General features: G+C 40.3%; 2 protein-coding genes across 4 annotated transcripts in view; one reads left to right on the plus strand and one right to left on the minus strand.

Moving 5' to 3' along the window:
- The window catches only part of LOC122180754 (gamma-secretase activating protein), a 45685-nt gene extending 34953 nt beyond the window's left edge, over positions 1 to 10732 (plus strand). The window contains exons 25-31 of one of the 3 annotated variants that reach the window (XM_042872633.1): positions 3499 to 3569; positions 4095 to 4189; positions 5437 to 5556; positions 6428 to 6489; positions 8271 to 8375; positions 8479 to 8602; positions 9525 to 10732. In XM_042872633.1, coding sequence (XP_042728567.1) covers positions 3499 to 3569; positions 4095 to 4189; positions 5437 to 5556; positions 6428 to 6489; positions 8271 to 8375; positions 8479 to 8602; positions 9525 to 9625 — 678 coding nt within the window. In that variant the 3' untranslated portion in view covers positions 9626 to 10732. The remainder of the gene's footprint in view (positions 1 to 3498; positions 3570 to 4094; positions 4190 to 5436; positions 5557 to 6427; positions 6490 to 8270; positions 8376 to 8478; positions 8603 to 9524) is intronic. The other 2 variants (XM_042872634.1, XM_042872635.1) reach the window with 2 other exon arrangements.
- CCDC146 (coiled-coil domain containing 146) overlaps positions 9218 to 15390 on the minus strand; it is a 71954-nt gene continuing 65781 nt past the window's right edge. The window contains exons 16-19 of the mRNA XM_042872732.1: positions 14741 to 14869; positions 13472 to 13609; positions 12311 to 12559; positions 9218 to 11179 (exon numbers count right to left, since the gene is read on the minus strand). Coding sequence (XP_042728666.1) covers positions 10976 to 11179; positions 12311 to 12559; positions 13472 to 13609; positions 14741 to 14869 — 720 coding nt within the window. The 3' untranslated portion in view covers positions 9218 to 10975. The remainder of the gene's footprint in view (positions 11180 to 12310; positions 12560 to 13471; positions 13610 to 14740; positions 14870 to 15390) is intronic.

Raw genomic sequence — 15390 nt, forward strand, 5'->3', positions numbered from 1 at the left:
CAGATCCATTTTGCTTGAATCCATATGAATTATGTTGAAAACTTCCTTTCCAGATTCTCTGTTTTTCATTATGTTAAGAGAAACTTAAGAAAAAAAGCTGTAAGAACTGTCGTGCATAGAAATTATCATACCTGTTTTTATCTGTCTCAGCATCAAATCCCTTAAGTACACAATGCAGAATCTGTAAGAGTTCATCTGGCAGCAGGGAAATCATGTTCTTTGTTTTCTTGCTAGTCCTGTCACCAGATTCAGAATTTGATCCATGCAGCTCAGGAAACTTTCAGGGTGCTGTGGTGCCTGCATCTTTTGTGAAGTCCTTTGCAGATCAGTTCTGTTGTGAATGTTCTCTGAACCGCAGCAAGTTCTGCTGGGGTTACTGGCTTTTTTTTATTCAGGCCTTGCTCTAGAGCTTTCCAATCACCAGAGCATATTTTCCCTGTCTTTATAGGAAAAAAGAAAAACCTAGTGACTGATGAAAACAGGAACAGGGCAGCTTGAACAAAAGCTTCATGGCTGATAGCGGTGCTGAAAGAAGCAGAACTGAAATGCTCATTCTCCTTTCATTTGGTTTTCAGTTATCATTTGTTTGTTATTTATCTAAAGTAAAATAAAATAAAAAGCACAAAACCTACTGAAATACTTTAACAACCTTGATCTGCTAGACAAAATTATTGTAGACTGAATCTTACAGTCGAAACAAATCTCAGCCCTTCACACCCCCACCATCATTGAAATCTTAGGATTAATATTTTTTCTTTTCTTTAAAATTTCTCTTATGGTAAGAATTCTTTCATTTCCATTACAGACTTCTTATTCTTAGAAAAACTGCTATAAACAAAGATCATATGTCTCTCAAAATTACTTCTGGCCTTTGGTGGGTACGTGTTGCTGGGTGCTCTTTTGACATCTTTAAAAATCATTTAATTGTTAGACTTGGGTTTCCTCGCACCCAAGGGTGAAACTGTATCCTACCTTTTGGGAAGTTCTTTTGGGAAATGGATTATTTTGATTCTTTCTAGTTTTCTATAACCTCAGCAGGGTGTAGCTGAGCCAAGGACGCAGGAAGAGATGTGAAAAAAGATTTACTCATCTGTTTGCTTTCTCAAAGGAAGCATAGTGATCAGACAGCCTACTGACATGGAAAAAATGGATCAGGATAAACTCTGTCTCTGTAAGTCTTTGCAGTGGGTGCACCTCTTTAGTAGATAAGCAGCCACAGACATCAGATGTGTTCTCAACTGCAGACAAATAATAGGAAGACATTTGTATTTGACTGTTCTCTGAAGAACATCTGCTTCATATTCCCTTCCCAGGAAAGGGGATCTAGAAAACAGCAAGACCTTATTTTTCTCCCTTTTCTCCTTTGCTCCTGATCCTTCTCTTTTAGTCACCATGTCTTTTCTGTAGAAACAGAGTTGAGAGAAAAAGAGTTGAGGATTTGTTTTTTCCAAATGACTTCAGTGAAACTTCCCTTCACTCAGCACCTTTACCTGAAAATGTAAATGTTCAAGATAGCAAGGTACTTTGCAAATGTCAGCTGAGGGCCTGCTATGTGCCCAGTCTCATTGTTGATCATGGTTTCTCTTGCTAGTTTTGAGTAGTCAAAGGGAAATGGCTTCTGATACTTGCCTCTTGTTGTACCTCCTTACTGAATGAGAAATGGTTTTGCCATGAAGGCTTTGGTTTAGCTTCATTTTGTTCCTTGAGAGACCTGCTGCTGGCTCTCAACAGGAGATTGCCTGCATTCCTTATTTAAAAGAGATGTTTCCTTTCTTGTATGTACTTGTGGGTAGTATGCTGAAAACTGTTCAGGATATGCCTTCTTGTGAGCTGTGCTCTTGGTGAGGTTGTCATGTCACAAGTTCTTAGTGCTTAAGATTAAAGTAATAAATGTAATAAGTAGGTTGGCTATGATTTTAAAAGATGCTTTCTTTCTGTACGCTGCAAAAGCTACATGATTGGCTGTGTCCTGAAGCAAACGGTGAAAATAATGTTGTTATACAAATAATGAATGAGTCTGGTGTTTAAGAAGCTTTTCCTCCACCTCAGATATTTATCTTCAGATCCATTTGAAAATGCAGCAGAGGCCTTCGCTGCACTCTGTGCTGGCTGGAGAGGGAAGTCATTTTGGCAGCAGGTGTGGTTCTGGTGATCCTTCTCTGAAAAGTGGGAATCACTTATTTCCTGGAAAATGAGTGGAGAGAGCCTGCTGTTCTCCAGGGATATTAAATGGAAGCTTTCCATGGCGTCCAGAAACCAAGTATGGAAAGTATCAGGTGTTTGTTCTAAGACAGCCACCTCAGTACCTGCTGTGCAAGGCTCGATGAAGTCCTGAAGGGTGGAGGGAAAAGGTGCTGAGTTTTCTGGCCAGTGCTGCAGAGGAGAGCACTTGAGAGTGGTAGTGAAGAGCAGTGTTCCTACTCTGATACTGACTTCTCTCGTGTGTCTGCGCACCATCTTGGTCAGAGCCTGTGACAAGTTAGAGGCTAGAGTGGGCTAGAAGGAAAACAAAACAAAGCAAAACAAACAAACAAACAAACAAAAATTCTCTAGAAAGAGAAAAAAGAATGGGAAAAGGCATTTCTGGATTCTGGCCATCTTGAAGGGAGAAGGTTTGTTACTTCTTGTGACACCTGTCTGCAAAACAAGGATCAGCCTTGTTTCCTGAGAGCTTCCTGGGGTTGATTTATTGCAGTTTGAGGCCCAGAGATAAAAGGCATAGAGGAAGTGTCTCAGCTGTGTGGAAATGAGATGTGGAAGTCATTACATATGACAGCCATAAGGACTGGCTGGAGGGAGTTATTTCAACTCTTTCATGCGTGGTTTCTCTCTTTCAGCTGCTGAATGCTAGAAAATCCAAGTTTGTAGCTTTTGCATGCTGACATTGCTCTGGAAGCCAGCCTGGGAGCACAAGGATCAACAGTGTGGGCCAAGAGATTGTTTTAATTCACTATAGACAAGAAGGGAACTCAGTAGAGCCAGATAAGCATTTGCTTGTCTCATGTTTCCTCCTTGCCTGGGCTAGATCTGTGATTCACCCTGTAGACTTTTTTTCAGCAGACTGAATATTCTACCACCTTCAGCAGCATCCAATGCTGACTGAGCCACAGGCACCTTTCTTTGCCAATTGTTCAGTCAGTTGGATGTGTGGTTTTCAGTTCCATGGCAAATTGGTCCTTAAGAATTTGATGCAAGAGCGTGAGATCGGTTGATTCCTGAGAAGCAGAATGTGTGAGAATGTGCTGTATGTCTTGCATAATGCTTGGATGAACTGAGAGCACTTACTGTAAACTTCAGGAATGGAGCAATCCAGCTACAGTTCAAATGTAGCAGTTTATTATTGTAAGCCCCATAGAAAAATAAAAATATAAATGCTGAAGTTTTAGTGGGAGTAGTCCTATGATAAGTTCACAATTTAAACTAGTAGTGAAATAAATGAAAACTGGGGACCTGCTATATACAGGCTCCTAGAAATGTTTGATCTTTTTTTTGTTCTAGCTGAATCTGGTACATCGAATAATGAAAGAAGTTTGGAAGCTATATCAGCTTCATTCCTGCATCTTCTGCTTGTAAGCAAGTCTTTTTTTTTTTTTTTAACTTTTTAAAATGTGCTCATAATAATTTTGGCCTTGAACAGTCAGTGCTGTGAATGTCACTATGGCTGTAATTTAGTCTTGCTAATGGTCCTGCTGGCCCTATTGAAGCCAACGTGGATATTAATCATACAGGCAGTTTTATGACTAGAGTTCAAAGCTGCTGGGTTCACAATGCTCTCCAGCTGGATAGTGGCTGTTGAACAGCTATGAAAGCCAGGTCACTCACAGCAGCACCCAGAATATTTCACCTGTTGATACTGGGTATTCCTAGAGCCTTGCAGGTATGCAGTAGTAGGGGATGGAGGAGAGGGCATCACAGAGACTTTGTGTGTGAACATTTAGAAGAACATCTAGTGCTGCAAGGTGACAGATGCTGAAGAAAGATAGCATTCCATAGTGATTAAATGCAAATGCACATTTACTGCACATACTGTTTGACCACAGTACTCTGGTATGTGGGCATTTCAATTCCTAATACGCTCCTGTTATGTTAAATAGTGATGAGAGAGGAAGTGAAGCAGAGTTCAGGGTGTTTCACATCATGAGTCGAATTCTGGAAGCTGCAAATGGCATGTGTATGCCTTTACCTCCTGGTAAGTGCTATGTTTTACTGTTGTATTGCATATCAATTCCTCCCAGGAGAACACAAGTTGTAGCATGTATGTCAGGTTAGCTCTGGCAGTATTTAAATCTCTTCAAGACATTTGTGGAGGGAAAGGTCCTCCATAAATGTGTGCAAGTGAAGTGAAGCGTAACTGAATATTTGATACAAATAGAGACAACAAATCAGAGGTTTAGTTAGCTGTTTTCAGTTTCCAGTGGAGAATGTGGGTACAGCCATAGCTCACAACTAAGATTTAAATGACTTTCCCTTAGATTTTATAAGACAGCTAGATTCAAATGTCAAGGGCAAGAGGGGAAAATCCTGTCCTGGAGCAAAACCAGAGTGTTTTTTCTCATGCTGTTGCTCTGCAAATGTTTTTCAGTTTTATCCTGAACGAATTGCCCCTGGTCTTTCTGAAGGAGATGATCTGTAATTGCTTACAGTCTTTTCAAAGCACTTGGTTATTTTTGTTAGGACAAGGCTTTTTAACATTGAGTGCTTAGGTTTTCTGTGTCTGAATTTGCCAATACAGACAGGGAATGTACAGCCAAGCTGTAGATTTGGACTGGATTCTAATCCTTTTAAGAATGCTCTTACAGAAACATTGAGCTTGCTGTCCTGCTGTTAAGCTGTCGGACCAAGGCCTGGCCTGCCTGTAACTACAGAATGACAGAAACAGAAGAGTGTTCTGAATTTTATTAGAAAAAAATAGCTTTTGCTTTCTGATTCTCTTTGAATCTCTTTCTAGGTAGTGTTTTTGGATTTGGCTTCAATCTGGTTTTGGTATGAGGCCGTGCCTCGAACTTACACTGTGTGAGGGGCAAATGCTGCTATGTGATGGTGTCTTGTGGTTCAAGACCATCTGGCTGATGCTCAGTGAGAAACTGAAGTCTTAACATGGTCTGTGGGAATGTGTGGGTAGCAGCTATATACTGCGTGTGGCGAGGCCTCAGCTTTGATAAATTGGGAAGAAAGAGGGAGGCAAATTAATGACACAACTCGGATGTAAGCCAACAATAAGCTTGGAGAAGTTTAATGATTGTTTTCGGGTCCTTAGCTTTCCTCTTTCTGATAGGGTTGTGCTTGACAAGACTTAAAGATAAACTCATTTCCTTACTAACTTGAAATGCTTAGAAGTTGAGGATACCGTTGGCTTTAGCTACAGTAATGCTAGTCAATGCTACAAACTTTGAAAGATATTTCCTTTTCCCAAACAAATTTGTCTTTCCTTCATAGGTTTTCATACTCTACATTTGGGGCTTGGTGTTCGATGTCTTCCCCTTCATACTCTCCTGCACTATATTGATAATGGGGTTCTACGTTTGACAGAAACCTGTGTCAGGAAGCTGCTGAAAGGTACTGTGAACATACTTGTTATGTTTCATTTGCTTAACAGACAACTTGTTGGGTGTGATGTCCTTTCAGCCATTCAGATACAGCCACCATATATCCTGATCAGGAGACTCAGCTTCTTCTTTATGAGTGCTGTTACAGTGAGGAGTGTAACTGTCTGTGTTGCTTGGCTGAAAGGAGAAAAATAAGAGTCATACTCTATGATTGACCCTTACTGTAGTAAACAAAGAAATATTGGAGGATTTCTGTGGTCATTTATAACTAGAAGCCCTATATTAGGAAGTTAAATAGCAAAATAAGCAAACAAAGGATAACCTGACTTAGCATCCCAGTGTAAATTTAGTAAATTGCAAGTTTAGTGTACTCTAAACATGAATCTATTCTAAATGTATCAATATGTTAACTAAAGGCAGGGGTTAAAACCAGTTGTGTATCATCAGGAGCAGCTGTTTGTGACTTTCCCCTCAGCAGGAGCTAAGCAGTGTGTTTCCACAAAGGAGGCTTAGAAGCAAACTAGCATACAATAGGAATAATTGGGGCATGAAGCACTGGAACAAAATGGGGAGTGGTACAAAGTAGCAGTTGTAGGTGCAGTTAGAATCACAATGGACACAATGTTTATATTAATCTATGCCTGATTTTGATAAATATAATTTGAATTATTGTACAAATCATTACTTAAAATAGTGAAGCTGTATGCAGATGTCTAGAAGAATATTCGTATAAACTGTAAAAGTAACACTCCTACTAACCCTTATGTGAAATAAAAATTTTTGTCACAGAAATAGTATTTTTTTGTATGTCTTCAGCAGAATTTGGAAGTTATGTGTTTGCTACTAAAGAGTTTGAGGTTTTGTTCACCTTTCTCTTGCAGATCTGGATGACAATGAGAAGAATGAAAAGCTGAAATTCAGTATTGTGACAAGGCTTCCTGAGGTGACTTTGGTTGTTATTCTTGGAATTTGGAAGTGGGTATGAAATTCCTCCCTGTGCATAGGATCCAGTCAACAGAAGACTTAGCTGTGACTCACAGAGGACACAGAAACAGACTGCACCTCCAAAGTTTCTCCATCTGCTGTTCATAACCTGTAGGGTACCTTGGTAACTTAAATTTTAGGTTTGTCCATAGTTTTCAGTGTGTCCACTATCTTGCAGCAATCAAACAGACAAGACTGATGGTGTTCTGAGTACTCACACATAAAATAGTAATAAGGGTTTAGAGAGAATTTCTAAATATTTTTGTTTGTATTTTTAGTATCCACAAATGTCTTTCTCATTTGTAACCTTCTTGTGGATTGTTTGTTCATTTTACCAAATGCTTTCAAAAGCTGGTACAGTAGAAAGTGTAAATTCTGATCAAATCAGAGATCCGTGGTGATTGAATTACAAAATCTTGGCCTCACCCCTTGGTAAGGTGTTTGGGCACATGCTCTTGATGCTCCTTTGAAAGTTACAACAATGGGAGATTGCTTCTTTCTTTTCCTTTTTCAATACTACAGAGGAAGCACAACATCTGTGAGTGAGTGAAAGAAAATCAGGGATCCCCCTGTGGGAGTGCCTTGCTGTAGAACAGGCTTTTCTGGCCATAAATTGCTTATTGTTGTTCATTATGGACTGTTATGTGTAGTTCAAATGGCCAGAAGTGCTGCTAAAGTTTTCCTCTAACAAGGGCTTCTTTATTTGGCAGTAGTTTTGAGAAGGGGTAGGGAAGGAGAGCTTTACAAAGTGTTCTTTGTCCTCTGTATCTTGTTTTGGGCAGGGGTTGGTGAGTTGAGGTCATTGTGGGGACTCTGAGCTGTCAGCCCCAGGCCTGGTGGGTGGGGAACACCATTCCAAGTGCTCTGACTTGTGCTTCAGGGGAAATGCACTGCTAGTTACACACAGTCGGCTCAGTGCCTTATTGTGTCTATTTACAGCTTTGGGAAAAAATGCAGAGAATAGTTTGTTTGCTTAAAAGGACACTTTGGGGTGACTTGGACTATTTTGAGTTCAGGTTACATTCACTAGATGACTTCAGAAGCAAGTATTTCAGCAACGCTGAAAACCCTTCAGCGTTTCTTACATGAACTCTTTCAATAGTCTGTATTTCATTACAATTGAAAGTGAGAGGAAAAAGAATTTAGACTGGGAGAATAGCAGGAAAAGCTAATTTCACAATGTGTTCATGTTTGCTTTCTTACTGATTAGGATTGGAAGCTTTGGGACAATTCGGTTTGGATTTCTTGCCTTCAGGAATGTGAATCAATTTTGCCATTTCCCAGACAGTGCCCTAAGTAATGGGATATAAATTCTGTTCCCAGTATCTTTCCTTGTTGGCATTCTGTTTTTGTAAGCTTTCTGCCACTGAGCCTGTTCTGATCACAACACTGATAAGTTAGGCATTATTGCTCTTCTCTCTGAGAAGAATGATTCTGAACCACAGTCGCAGTAAAAAATAGTCATTTTATGCCCCAGTTGATATTTCAGTACACATGCAAAGTGGGACAGATTTAATACTGATTGATTGATTGAAACTTAGTGAGTAGCTCAGTGGGCGCTGAGTAGCAAGGATTTGATCATTCCCCATGTTCTGGGGGTTTATGATAATCTCTTAGTACTGGCAAAGTAGTCTGTGTTAAAGCCTAGATTTCATTTTTTTTTTCTCCCCTCCTATTTTTTCCCACTGTATTTCCACTGTTCTGTTTTGTTACTGATCTTTTGGGGATTTTACTTACTAGGCTCTTGGTCTAAAGGCCCGTCAGTTCTGGGATCATCCAACAAATGCTAATTTCCTTGCACGGAAGTATGTGAAACTTTTGCTTGAAAAGCTGGGGACCAGGCAGGTAAGGCATTCAGATTCCTGACCTTGCTGTCTGCCATAAGGCACTGAAGGTAACACTGAAACTTGGTAGCGTGCAAACTAATCTGAACTGTTCTCATTTACAGTGTAGCAGGCCTGTCCCTGAGAGATACCCAGTCCCTGTAGAATTTTTGCCTCTTAACTACCTGACTAATGTGCTGGCAGAGATAGAGAATCAAGGTGACTTTAATTCTGTACTTCGGAAGATTGGTAATTGCTACCCTTTAATGCTCACACTGCTATAAAAACTCTAGTGATGTCTGAACATGTAGGTTTAGTTGTTGACAGGAATCAGAGTGCTTCCTGACTGTGTATTTTCTCATTCAGAATCCTCTCTGTGTTGAATGCAGTTGCCAAACTGGCATACAGAGTGGTGATAGCTGTTATTCAGTGTTTAAATGGGGAGAAGGGCTTGTACATTACTTTTACAGCATGGTAGCTAAAGCATTGCCTTATGTCCAGTAAGTAGAGGTAGATCAAATCAGATCTTCCACTTCAGAGAAGAATGCTCCAATGGGGGGTGCATTTCTAAGCTGTTCCTTTTTGTGAAATGAAATTCACGTTAGTCACAGTACTTGCTTCATGCAGTGAAACAGATGCATCCAAAGATTTTGAATTCCACTGAAAAAGCAAAATGCCCTAAGGAAGCATTACACTGCTTAGTGCAGTTGGCTATACTTTTACTAATAAATGAAGTAAAGGTGTGATAGGGACCTGAGTGTTAATACAATATTCTCATATATGGATATCAGCCTATTTGGAGGAGGAAGAAGTTAAACCATACTGATGCATATAAGAACATACTAGCACAAACAGCTGCTATGCTTAAATTTTATTTCGCTCTCCAAGGTAAAATCAGTATGGAAATTCCTAGCAGCCTCCAGAGATAGTCTAGCTTTCTTCCACATGGGGCATAATTTACTGATATCCCACTAACAGGAAAGCGTATGCCATGGGTGAGCATCAGACAACTGCACTGAAAGCTGTAGGTATTTTATTTAGATGAAAACACAGTTCCATCTAACGCCTTACCTTTTGGTATTGTGGGTCAGGATGTTTAGTAAACTGCAGGACTTACTGTACAACAGCACTTAGATTTGCAAATACTGATTTTCTAATGGTGTTTTTCTAGGTGTGCATTCGTATGAAAAACAAGATCATATTGATGTCAGGTTTGTGGAGGAAGCAGCGCTGAAACACACGATGATGCTCTTGGGCCTCAGATATTCCTGAAATGGCTTTCTTCAACTGCATGTAAATACTCAAAATCACTCAAACTGCGTGTGGTACTGAAAATCATTCACATACAAGTGTGCAGCCAACTGTGATTTTTTTTTTTAAACTTAAATGTCATGTTTGCTAATTAATCTGCAGTTTTGAGTAGGCCACCATTACTGACATCAGCTACTCAAAGTAGCAATTGTCCAGTGCACTAAGGCTGAAATTACTGACCTCTAGGTAAATTGCAGAGAAATGCATCTGATGCAGACCTGGGTTTCCAACACATCAGGGGTTTCAGGTCTGAAGTGGTCAAATCAGTGGAACTAGTGGGTACCAAAACATGCTGTGAAAAGGTATTCTTTCAACAGTTTTAATGAGACAGACAGTGCTGGAAAGGGTAGTCCAGCTGTACAGTAACAAAAAATTGGCCACTGTTTACTCACTTAGACTAATAAAGGCATTTCTTGATGTGATGATATAAAATAGGTAAGGATAACAAATGAGGCATCAGTCTTTGTATATAATCATCAATAATGATACTCATTCCTTGTGGTGGTCATGTATTGTCTTACGGTACTTCTGCCTTTGGAGTGGGATTCTAATATATTGAGCTATGTAATTAGCACAAAATGTAGTCTCCTTAAATTATATGGGAGAGGGATTTTATGTATGTTTTTTTTTTTTTAAGATGCTTATAATATATTGAATGCAATGCAGGACAAGAAGAAAATTCTTTGGAAATGTATCTTCACAGCAGCATGGAATGAGTTTTACTGAATTTTTTCCTTCTAACTTTTAGTATTATGGTTCAAAACTCAGCTTCAGGAAGAACTGCTGGAGGTTGTTTTCTCCTCATTTTCAACTATTATTTATGAATAATTGAAGTGGGTTTAGTTTTTGGCGTGCACTTTTTCCTATTTTGAACAGTGACATAAATTTTTGTCAGTTGAATAATTTTTTTCAGTCTTGGACTGTGGAAAGCTGTGGTGGTGTATTTGTGTAATATGTGGAGACTTCATTCGTGTGCTATTGATAACCAGAGAAGATCTTCTACCTTATTCTTTTTAATGAAATGTGCTGTAAAATAGATGCGATAAAACTTGACCTGAAAAAACAAAAGTGTGGTATGATAATTACTCATTTTAAAATACTGCAGTGCATTTGGCATAACAGGCTCCACGTAGTCAGAAGGAAGGAACTTGTATCACTGAGTATTTAGCTGTGCTTCTGGCATTAAGTACTACTTTGTTTACTGTGTGGAAGTTGGCTATACTCTAATGGGCATTTCATGTAGCCTGAATGCTATTGACTTGTGATACTCAGCAACTGGTAAGGGCTTCTCTTCCTCCTTGTGTTGTCTTCTCAGATTTCAATTGGCTTTATAATTGGTTTTCTGAAATGTCTCATATTTGAACCGGGTTCGCTTGGCTTGAAAGGAGCCAAAGCGCCATAGGGCCGTGGCACTGGCAGGCTGTATGCATCATCTGGGACATAAGCAGTTGGCCGTGGTTCAGCTGTTGTGAGGACATGGCCGGGCACTGCAGCTTGTTCCTCTTCTGCAGCCTGCTGTAAAAGAAATGCACTGTGAGCACATCATGCCTACTTGTTTTAAGGCTGCAGTCAGTATTCTTCTGAGCCAAAGTAGAAGATGCCCAATGAGCAAATAAAATGAGTCTAAACAAGAAAACACAGATGGGTATTTAAGTGTTCATTGAAAGGAAAGCATGATTTATTGACCACGTAGGTATGAGTTTGTCCTTTTAAATACTGTGTAGTTTGGGCCATATTGCTGTTGTTGAGAAAGAAAATTAGATGAACTTCCAGTAACTGCAATAAGTGTGCACAGACCATCTCAGGAACAAGATAATAGTTAAGATGCTTCAAAGCTCAGTTTGCATTTATGCTGACAGCAGCTGTTCTTGAATACTATCACTGTACTGAAGGGAAACTGGGTCATAATATGAAAAGAGTGAGTGACAGAGGTTTCTTATTCTAAACCAGGTTACCTGCAACAGTTCTTCATGCCTTCAGGCTCTTTAAATGTAAACTAATATATATATATATATATTATATATATTATTTAATATTATTTATTTTATTAATAAATAATATTGTTAATATTATTATTTATATTATTATTATATTTATTATTAAATAAATAATTTATTAATTTATTAATTATTTATATTATATATATAATATATTATATATATATATATATTATATATAATATAATAATAAATTAAACTACTATGTGTTTCTCTCCCAGCTTTGTGTTCATTTCAGATTTCTTTGGAGAAGGGATCATATAGCAAAGCCAGTTCCTACCTGCAGGTGTTCTCTCAATTATTGAATCTCAGTTGTATTTGGCTATCTTATCAGTTACCTCAAAACACTGTCACATAAAGCAAGATCTACTTTTGATTATTAAAGTAATTTGAGTGTAACATATCCTCTGCTTAAGGCTTTATGACCTGCTCTATCTGAGCAGTGTGCCATACTGCAGTTTGTAATTCCAGAAATCCACAGTGTGCTGGTTTTGTAGTGGCCTCTGTCTGTCCCATCATCTCCACCAGCTCCTGGAGCCCATGGTTGTCAGTGAGCAGCTGTGCATTGAGTTAGTGCTGCTCTTTCAGAAGGACAAGCTAGAGCAGGAAAAAAGGAGGAGCCAAAGCATAACACAGAGCAAAAACTTACTCTAGCTCTGGCCTCTGCTGCTTCTTTGTGCATCTTCTCATTGCGTAAAACCTTCAACCATTCAATCTCTGTCTCTTTAGGAGGAGGAAGGCCTTGATCTATCCTTGATGAAACAATCATCAAAAACTCTTCTCTGTCTCTCATTTCCTGCTGGAGTTTAATGGCAAGTGCTTGCTTCATGGATAACTCTGCCACAAGAGCCATCATCTTCCGGGTCCTGTCTTTTATCTTCTTCTGTAGTTCATTTATCTGGAATCAGAAACCTGAATTATTCTTAGCAGGGGGATGGACAGAAAGGGAACAGAGTGGGAATCTGTGATTCTGACTGCAGAGACGTTGAAAATGTAAAAAAAAGCATAAAAGAGCTGAAATGCTGTTTTTAAAGTAACATAGGGGATTGGTAGAGCCAGAGCATGAAACTTCTGGCACACTGCCATTTGTACAGTAATTTGTTGGCCAATGGCTGTAATTTCACAAAGGCAAATGGCAGCCATGTTATTTCTTTCTGTAGAAAATGAAAGGTTTCCTCTGGAGATTTTAAGCCTGAGTGCCAGAGATAATAACAAAGAAAAGAACATCAGCCCTGGCCTTGTTGTACGTTAATTACATCACTGTTGTTTGTTTGATTTTCTCTCTCACTGGGTTTGGAGCTATTTGGAGCTTTTTCATCAAGGAGGTGGGAAGATTTCTTTTTTTTTTTTTTTTTTTGGCTTCTACTGTGTTATACACTTCCTAAGCAATCTCAAGTAATTTACTTAAGGATCAGGCCTCCTGTCCTTCCATTTTTTGCAGTTTTTGTTTAATATCTGGATTAGCTTGCTTTATGAAAGTATATGCCAACTGCATAGCTTCCCTTCCTGCTTTGTATCTCGTGTCTGGAAGCACTTGATCTGAGAAATAACTTAGTGCACATTTTGGTGAAAGATCAATTGATGCTGCAATTTTCTTTCAAAAAGAGAGTCCATTCAGTCCATTCCTAATGCTCTTGCTTTGCCTTTATTACTGTTATTACTAAATGTCTGTCATTTCTTCAGACTAATGTACAACCTGCCTGTCACTAATTCCACCTGCTAGTTCAGTAATTTGCAAGCAAGTCATCTCACCTGCTGCCCAGATAGAATTTTGTTTCCTAGGGGCCAGTGAGCAGAGTGCCCTCCTTACCCTTGTTGCTAACAGCAGCGTGCCCTGCTTCCCATTCTCTGCTGTGGCACGGATCTTGTCCGTGAGCCGGGCAATGTGTTCGTAGATCATGTCTGTCTCCAGCAGCTTCTCCTCCTTCTGTACCAGCTCCACCTCCAGCTGCAGTGGGAGGAACATGCACAGCACAGGTAAATGCTGGGGGAAAGCAAAACGGAAGGTGTTCCTGTGGCTGCTTGGAGACACCTTCGGAATTAATGTACTTAAGCAGCAATATTTTTCACCAACAGTTTTCCCAAATTACATCAGCATTACTACTGCTTTGCCATGATTTTAGTGAAAACCATGATTTTTTTTACTAGTGATTTGTTTTGTTTTGTTTTGTTTTTAAATTTTTGGTTGAGTTACAGGCATTAAAAGTTTCAGCTCTTGCTTGCAGTAATCTTCCCCTGACACCTTGCTGTTAAAAGTGAGCACCAAATACAAAGAAAGTACTGTGCAACTGAAAGGACTTTAAAGCATAAGGAGAGGTTGAATGGGAACATTAAATCTATGTTATGCATTCACAAAATCCAGTTTTCTAAAGTTGGTGAGGTTGGTACAGGTGGGCTATGACCCTGTGCCCACCCAGCCCTGTTGGGATCCCTCCCCTGCCAAGGGACACGAGGAAGTTAAGCAAAAGGTTGGAGCAATGCAAGGGGCCCCAGGAAGTGTTCATGTTGAATCACTGCAGTCAGCCCTTCAGTAGGAGGATGTGGGTGAGAACTGCACTGTGCTTGCAGGTACCTGTGCCTGCAGAGCAGAGGGGATAGTGCATTGGGATTGTCAGACCCACCTGAAGCACAGAATAGAGCAGGTGTGTTTTATTTTTTCTTTTCCCCTGTAAGTAAGATAGACAATAACTAAAAACATCATGGCTGCTCCTTCTGTTCCTTTCCCTTTCTGACTTTGTGCAATACAGGAGGTGCCCTGAAATTGGCTTTTGTATTGGACTTAATGTTTTCCTATGCAGCCCCAGGGGGAAAGCACCACAGGGGTGCAGCTGGCCTGGGAGCCTTTGGGTACCAATCTCTTCTGGGTCTCTGTTTGGAGTGGGGACAAAGCAGAAAAGCCAATCACTGTGGAGAATGCTGGTTTAACCCTATGTCACGTGCACAGGTGTTATGTTGAGAGGATGGTGGGCCTGCCTTTGGTTCACATGCATTAATGGTTTATTATTTTGCACACCCTTTGCTTTTTCTAAAAGAACTCAACCTGCAGTGTTAGGGGCTGTGCAGTGAGACCTGGCGCTACCTGTTCAATCTTCTTCTGCAGTTCAGGTGGAGACGGGTCCTTCCCTCCCAGGTCTCGCTTTCTGCTCTCATTCATGGGGTCAACAAAAATTTCCTCCATCTCTTTAATCCTGTCCTTGCACTGGGAATACTGACAAACAAAAACACGCGAGGGTTACTTTTCTGACTAGAAGCAAAAAGCCTTGTTATTGCAGTGAGGGAAGGTCTTGGTGTGCCTGGTGTGCTGTGCCTCAGCAATCAGAGTGCTCAGGTGCACAGCTCATGGCCATGCAGTATTGCCTGAGCTCAGAAGCAGGACTGCAGCCTTGTTGGGAGTGCTTGAGGTGCTCTGGCAGCACAGGCCTGTGTCAGTCTGTGCTGGTCCAACACTGAGAACATTTCCCTACACTGTCAGAAATGGCATTGTCTTGTCCTATTGGTAGTGAATGTGAGAGCTTGTGCCACAGAAGGGTTCTTTCAGGGGAGTGGTTTTAAAAGAAAAGAGGGGAAATTTAGTTTAGATGATGGGAAGAAATTATTTACTCAGAGGGTGGTGAGGCGCTGCCCAGAGAAGTGCTGGGTGCCCCATCCCTGGAGGTGCTGGGTTGCATGGGGCCCAGTGCAGCCTGAATTGGTGGGGCAACCAGCTGCGGTAGGGGTTGGGGCTGGCGG

Source organism: Lagopus leucura, unplaced genomic scaffold (assembly GCF_019238085.1).
Source record: "Lagopus leucura isolate 7727_CA_CO unplaced genomic scaffold, USGS_WTPT01 Super-Scaffold_100008, whole genome shotgun sequence".
Taxonomy (NCBI): domain Eukaryota; kingdom Metazoa; phylum Chordata; class Aves; order Galliformes; family Phasianidae; genus Lagopus; species Lagopus leucura.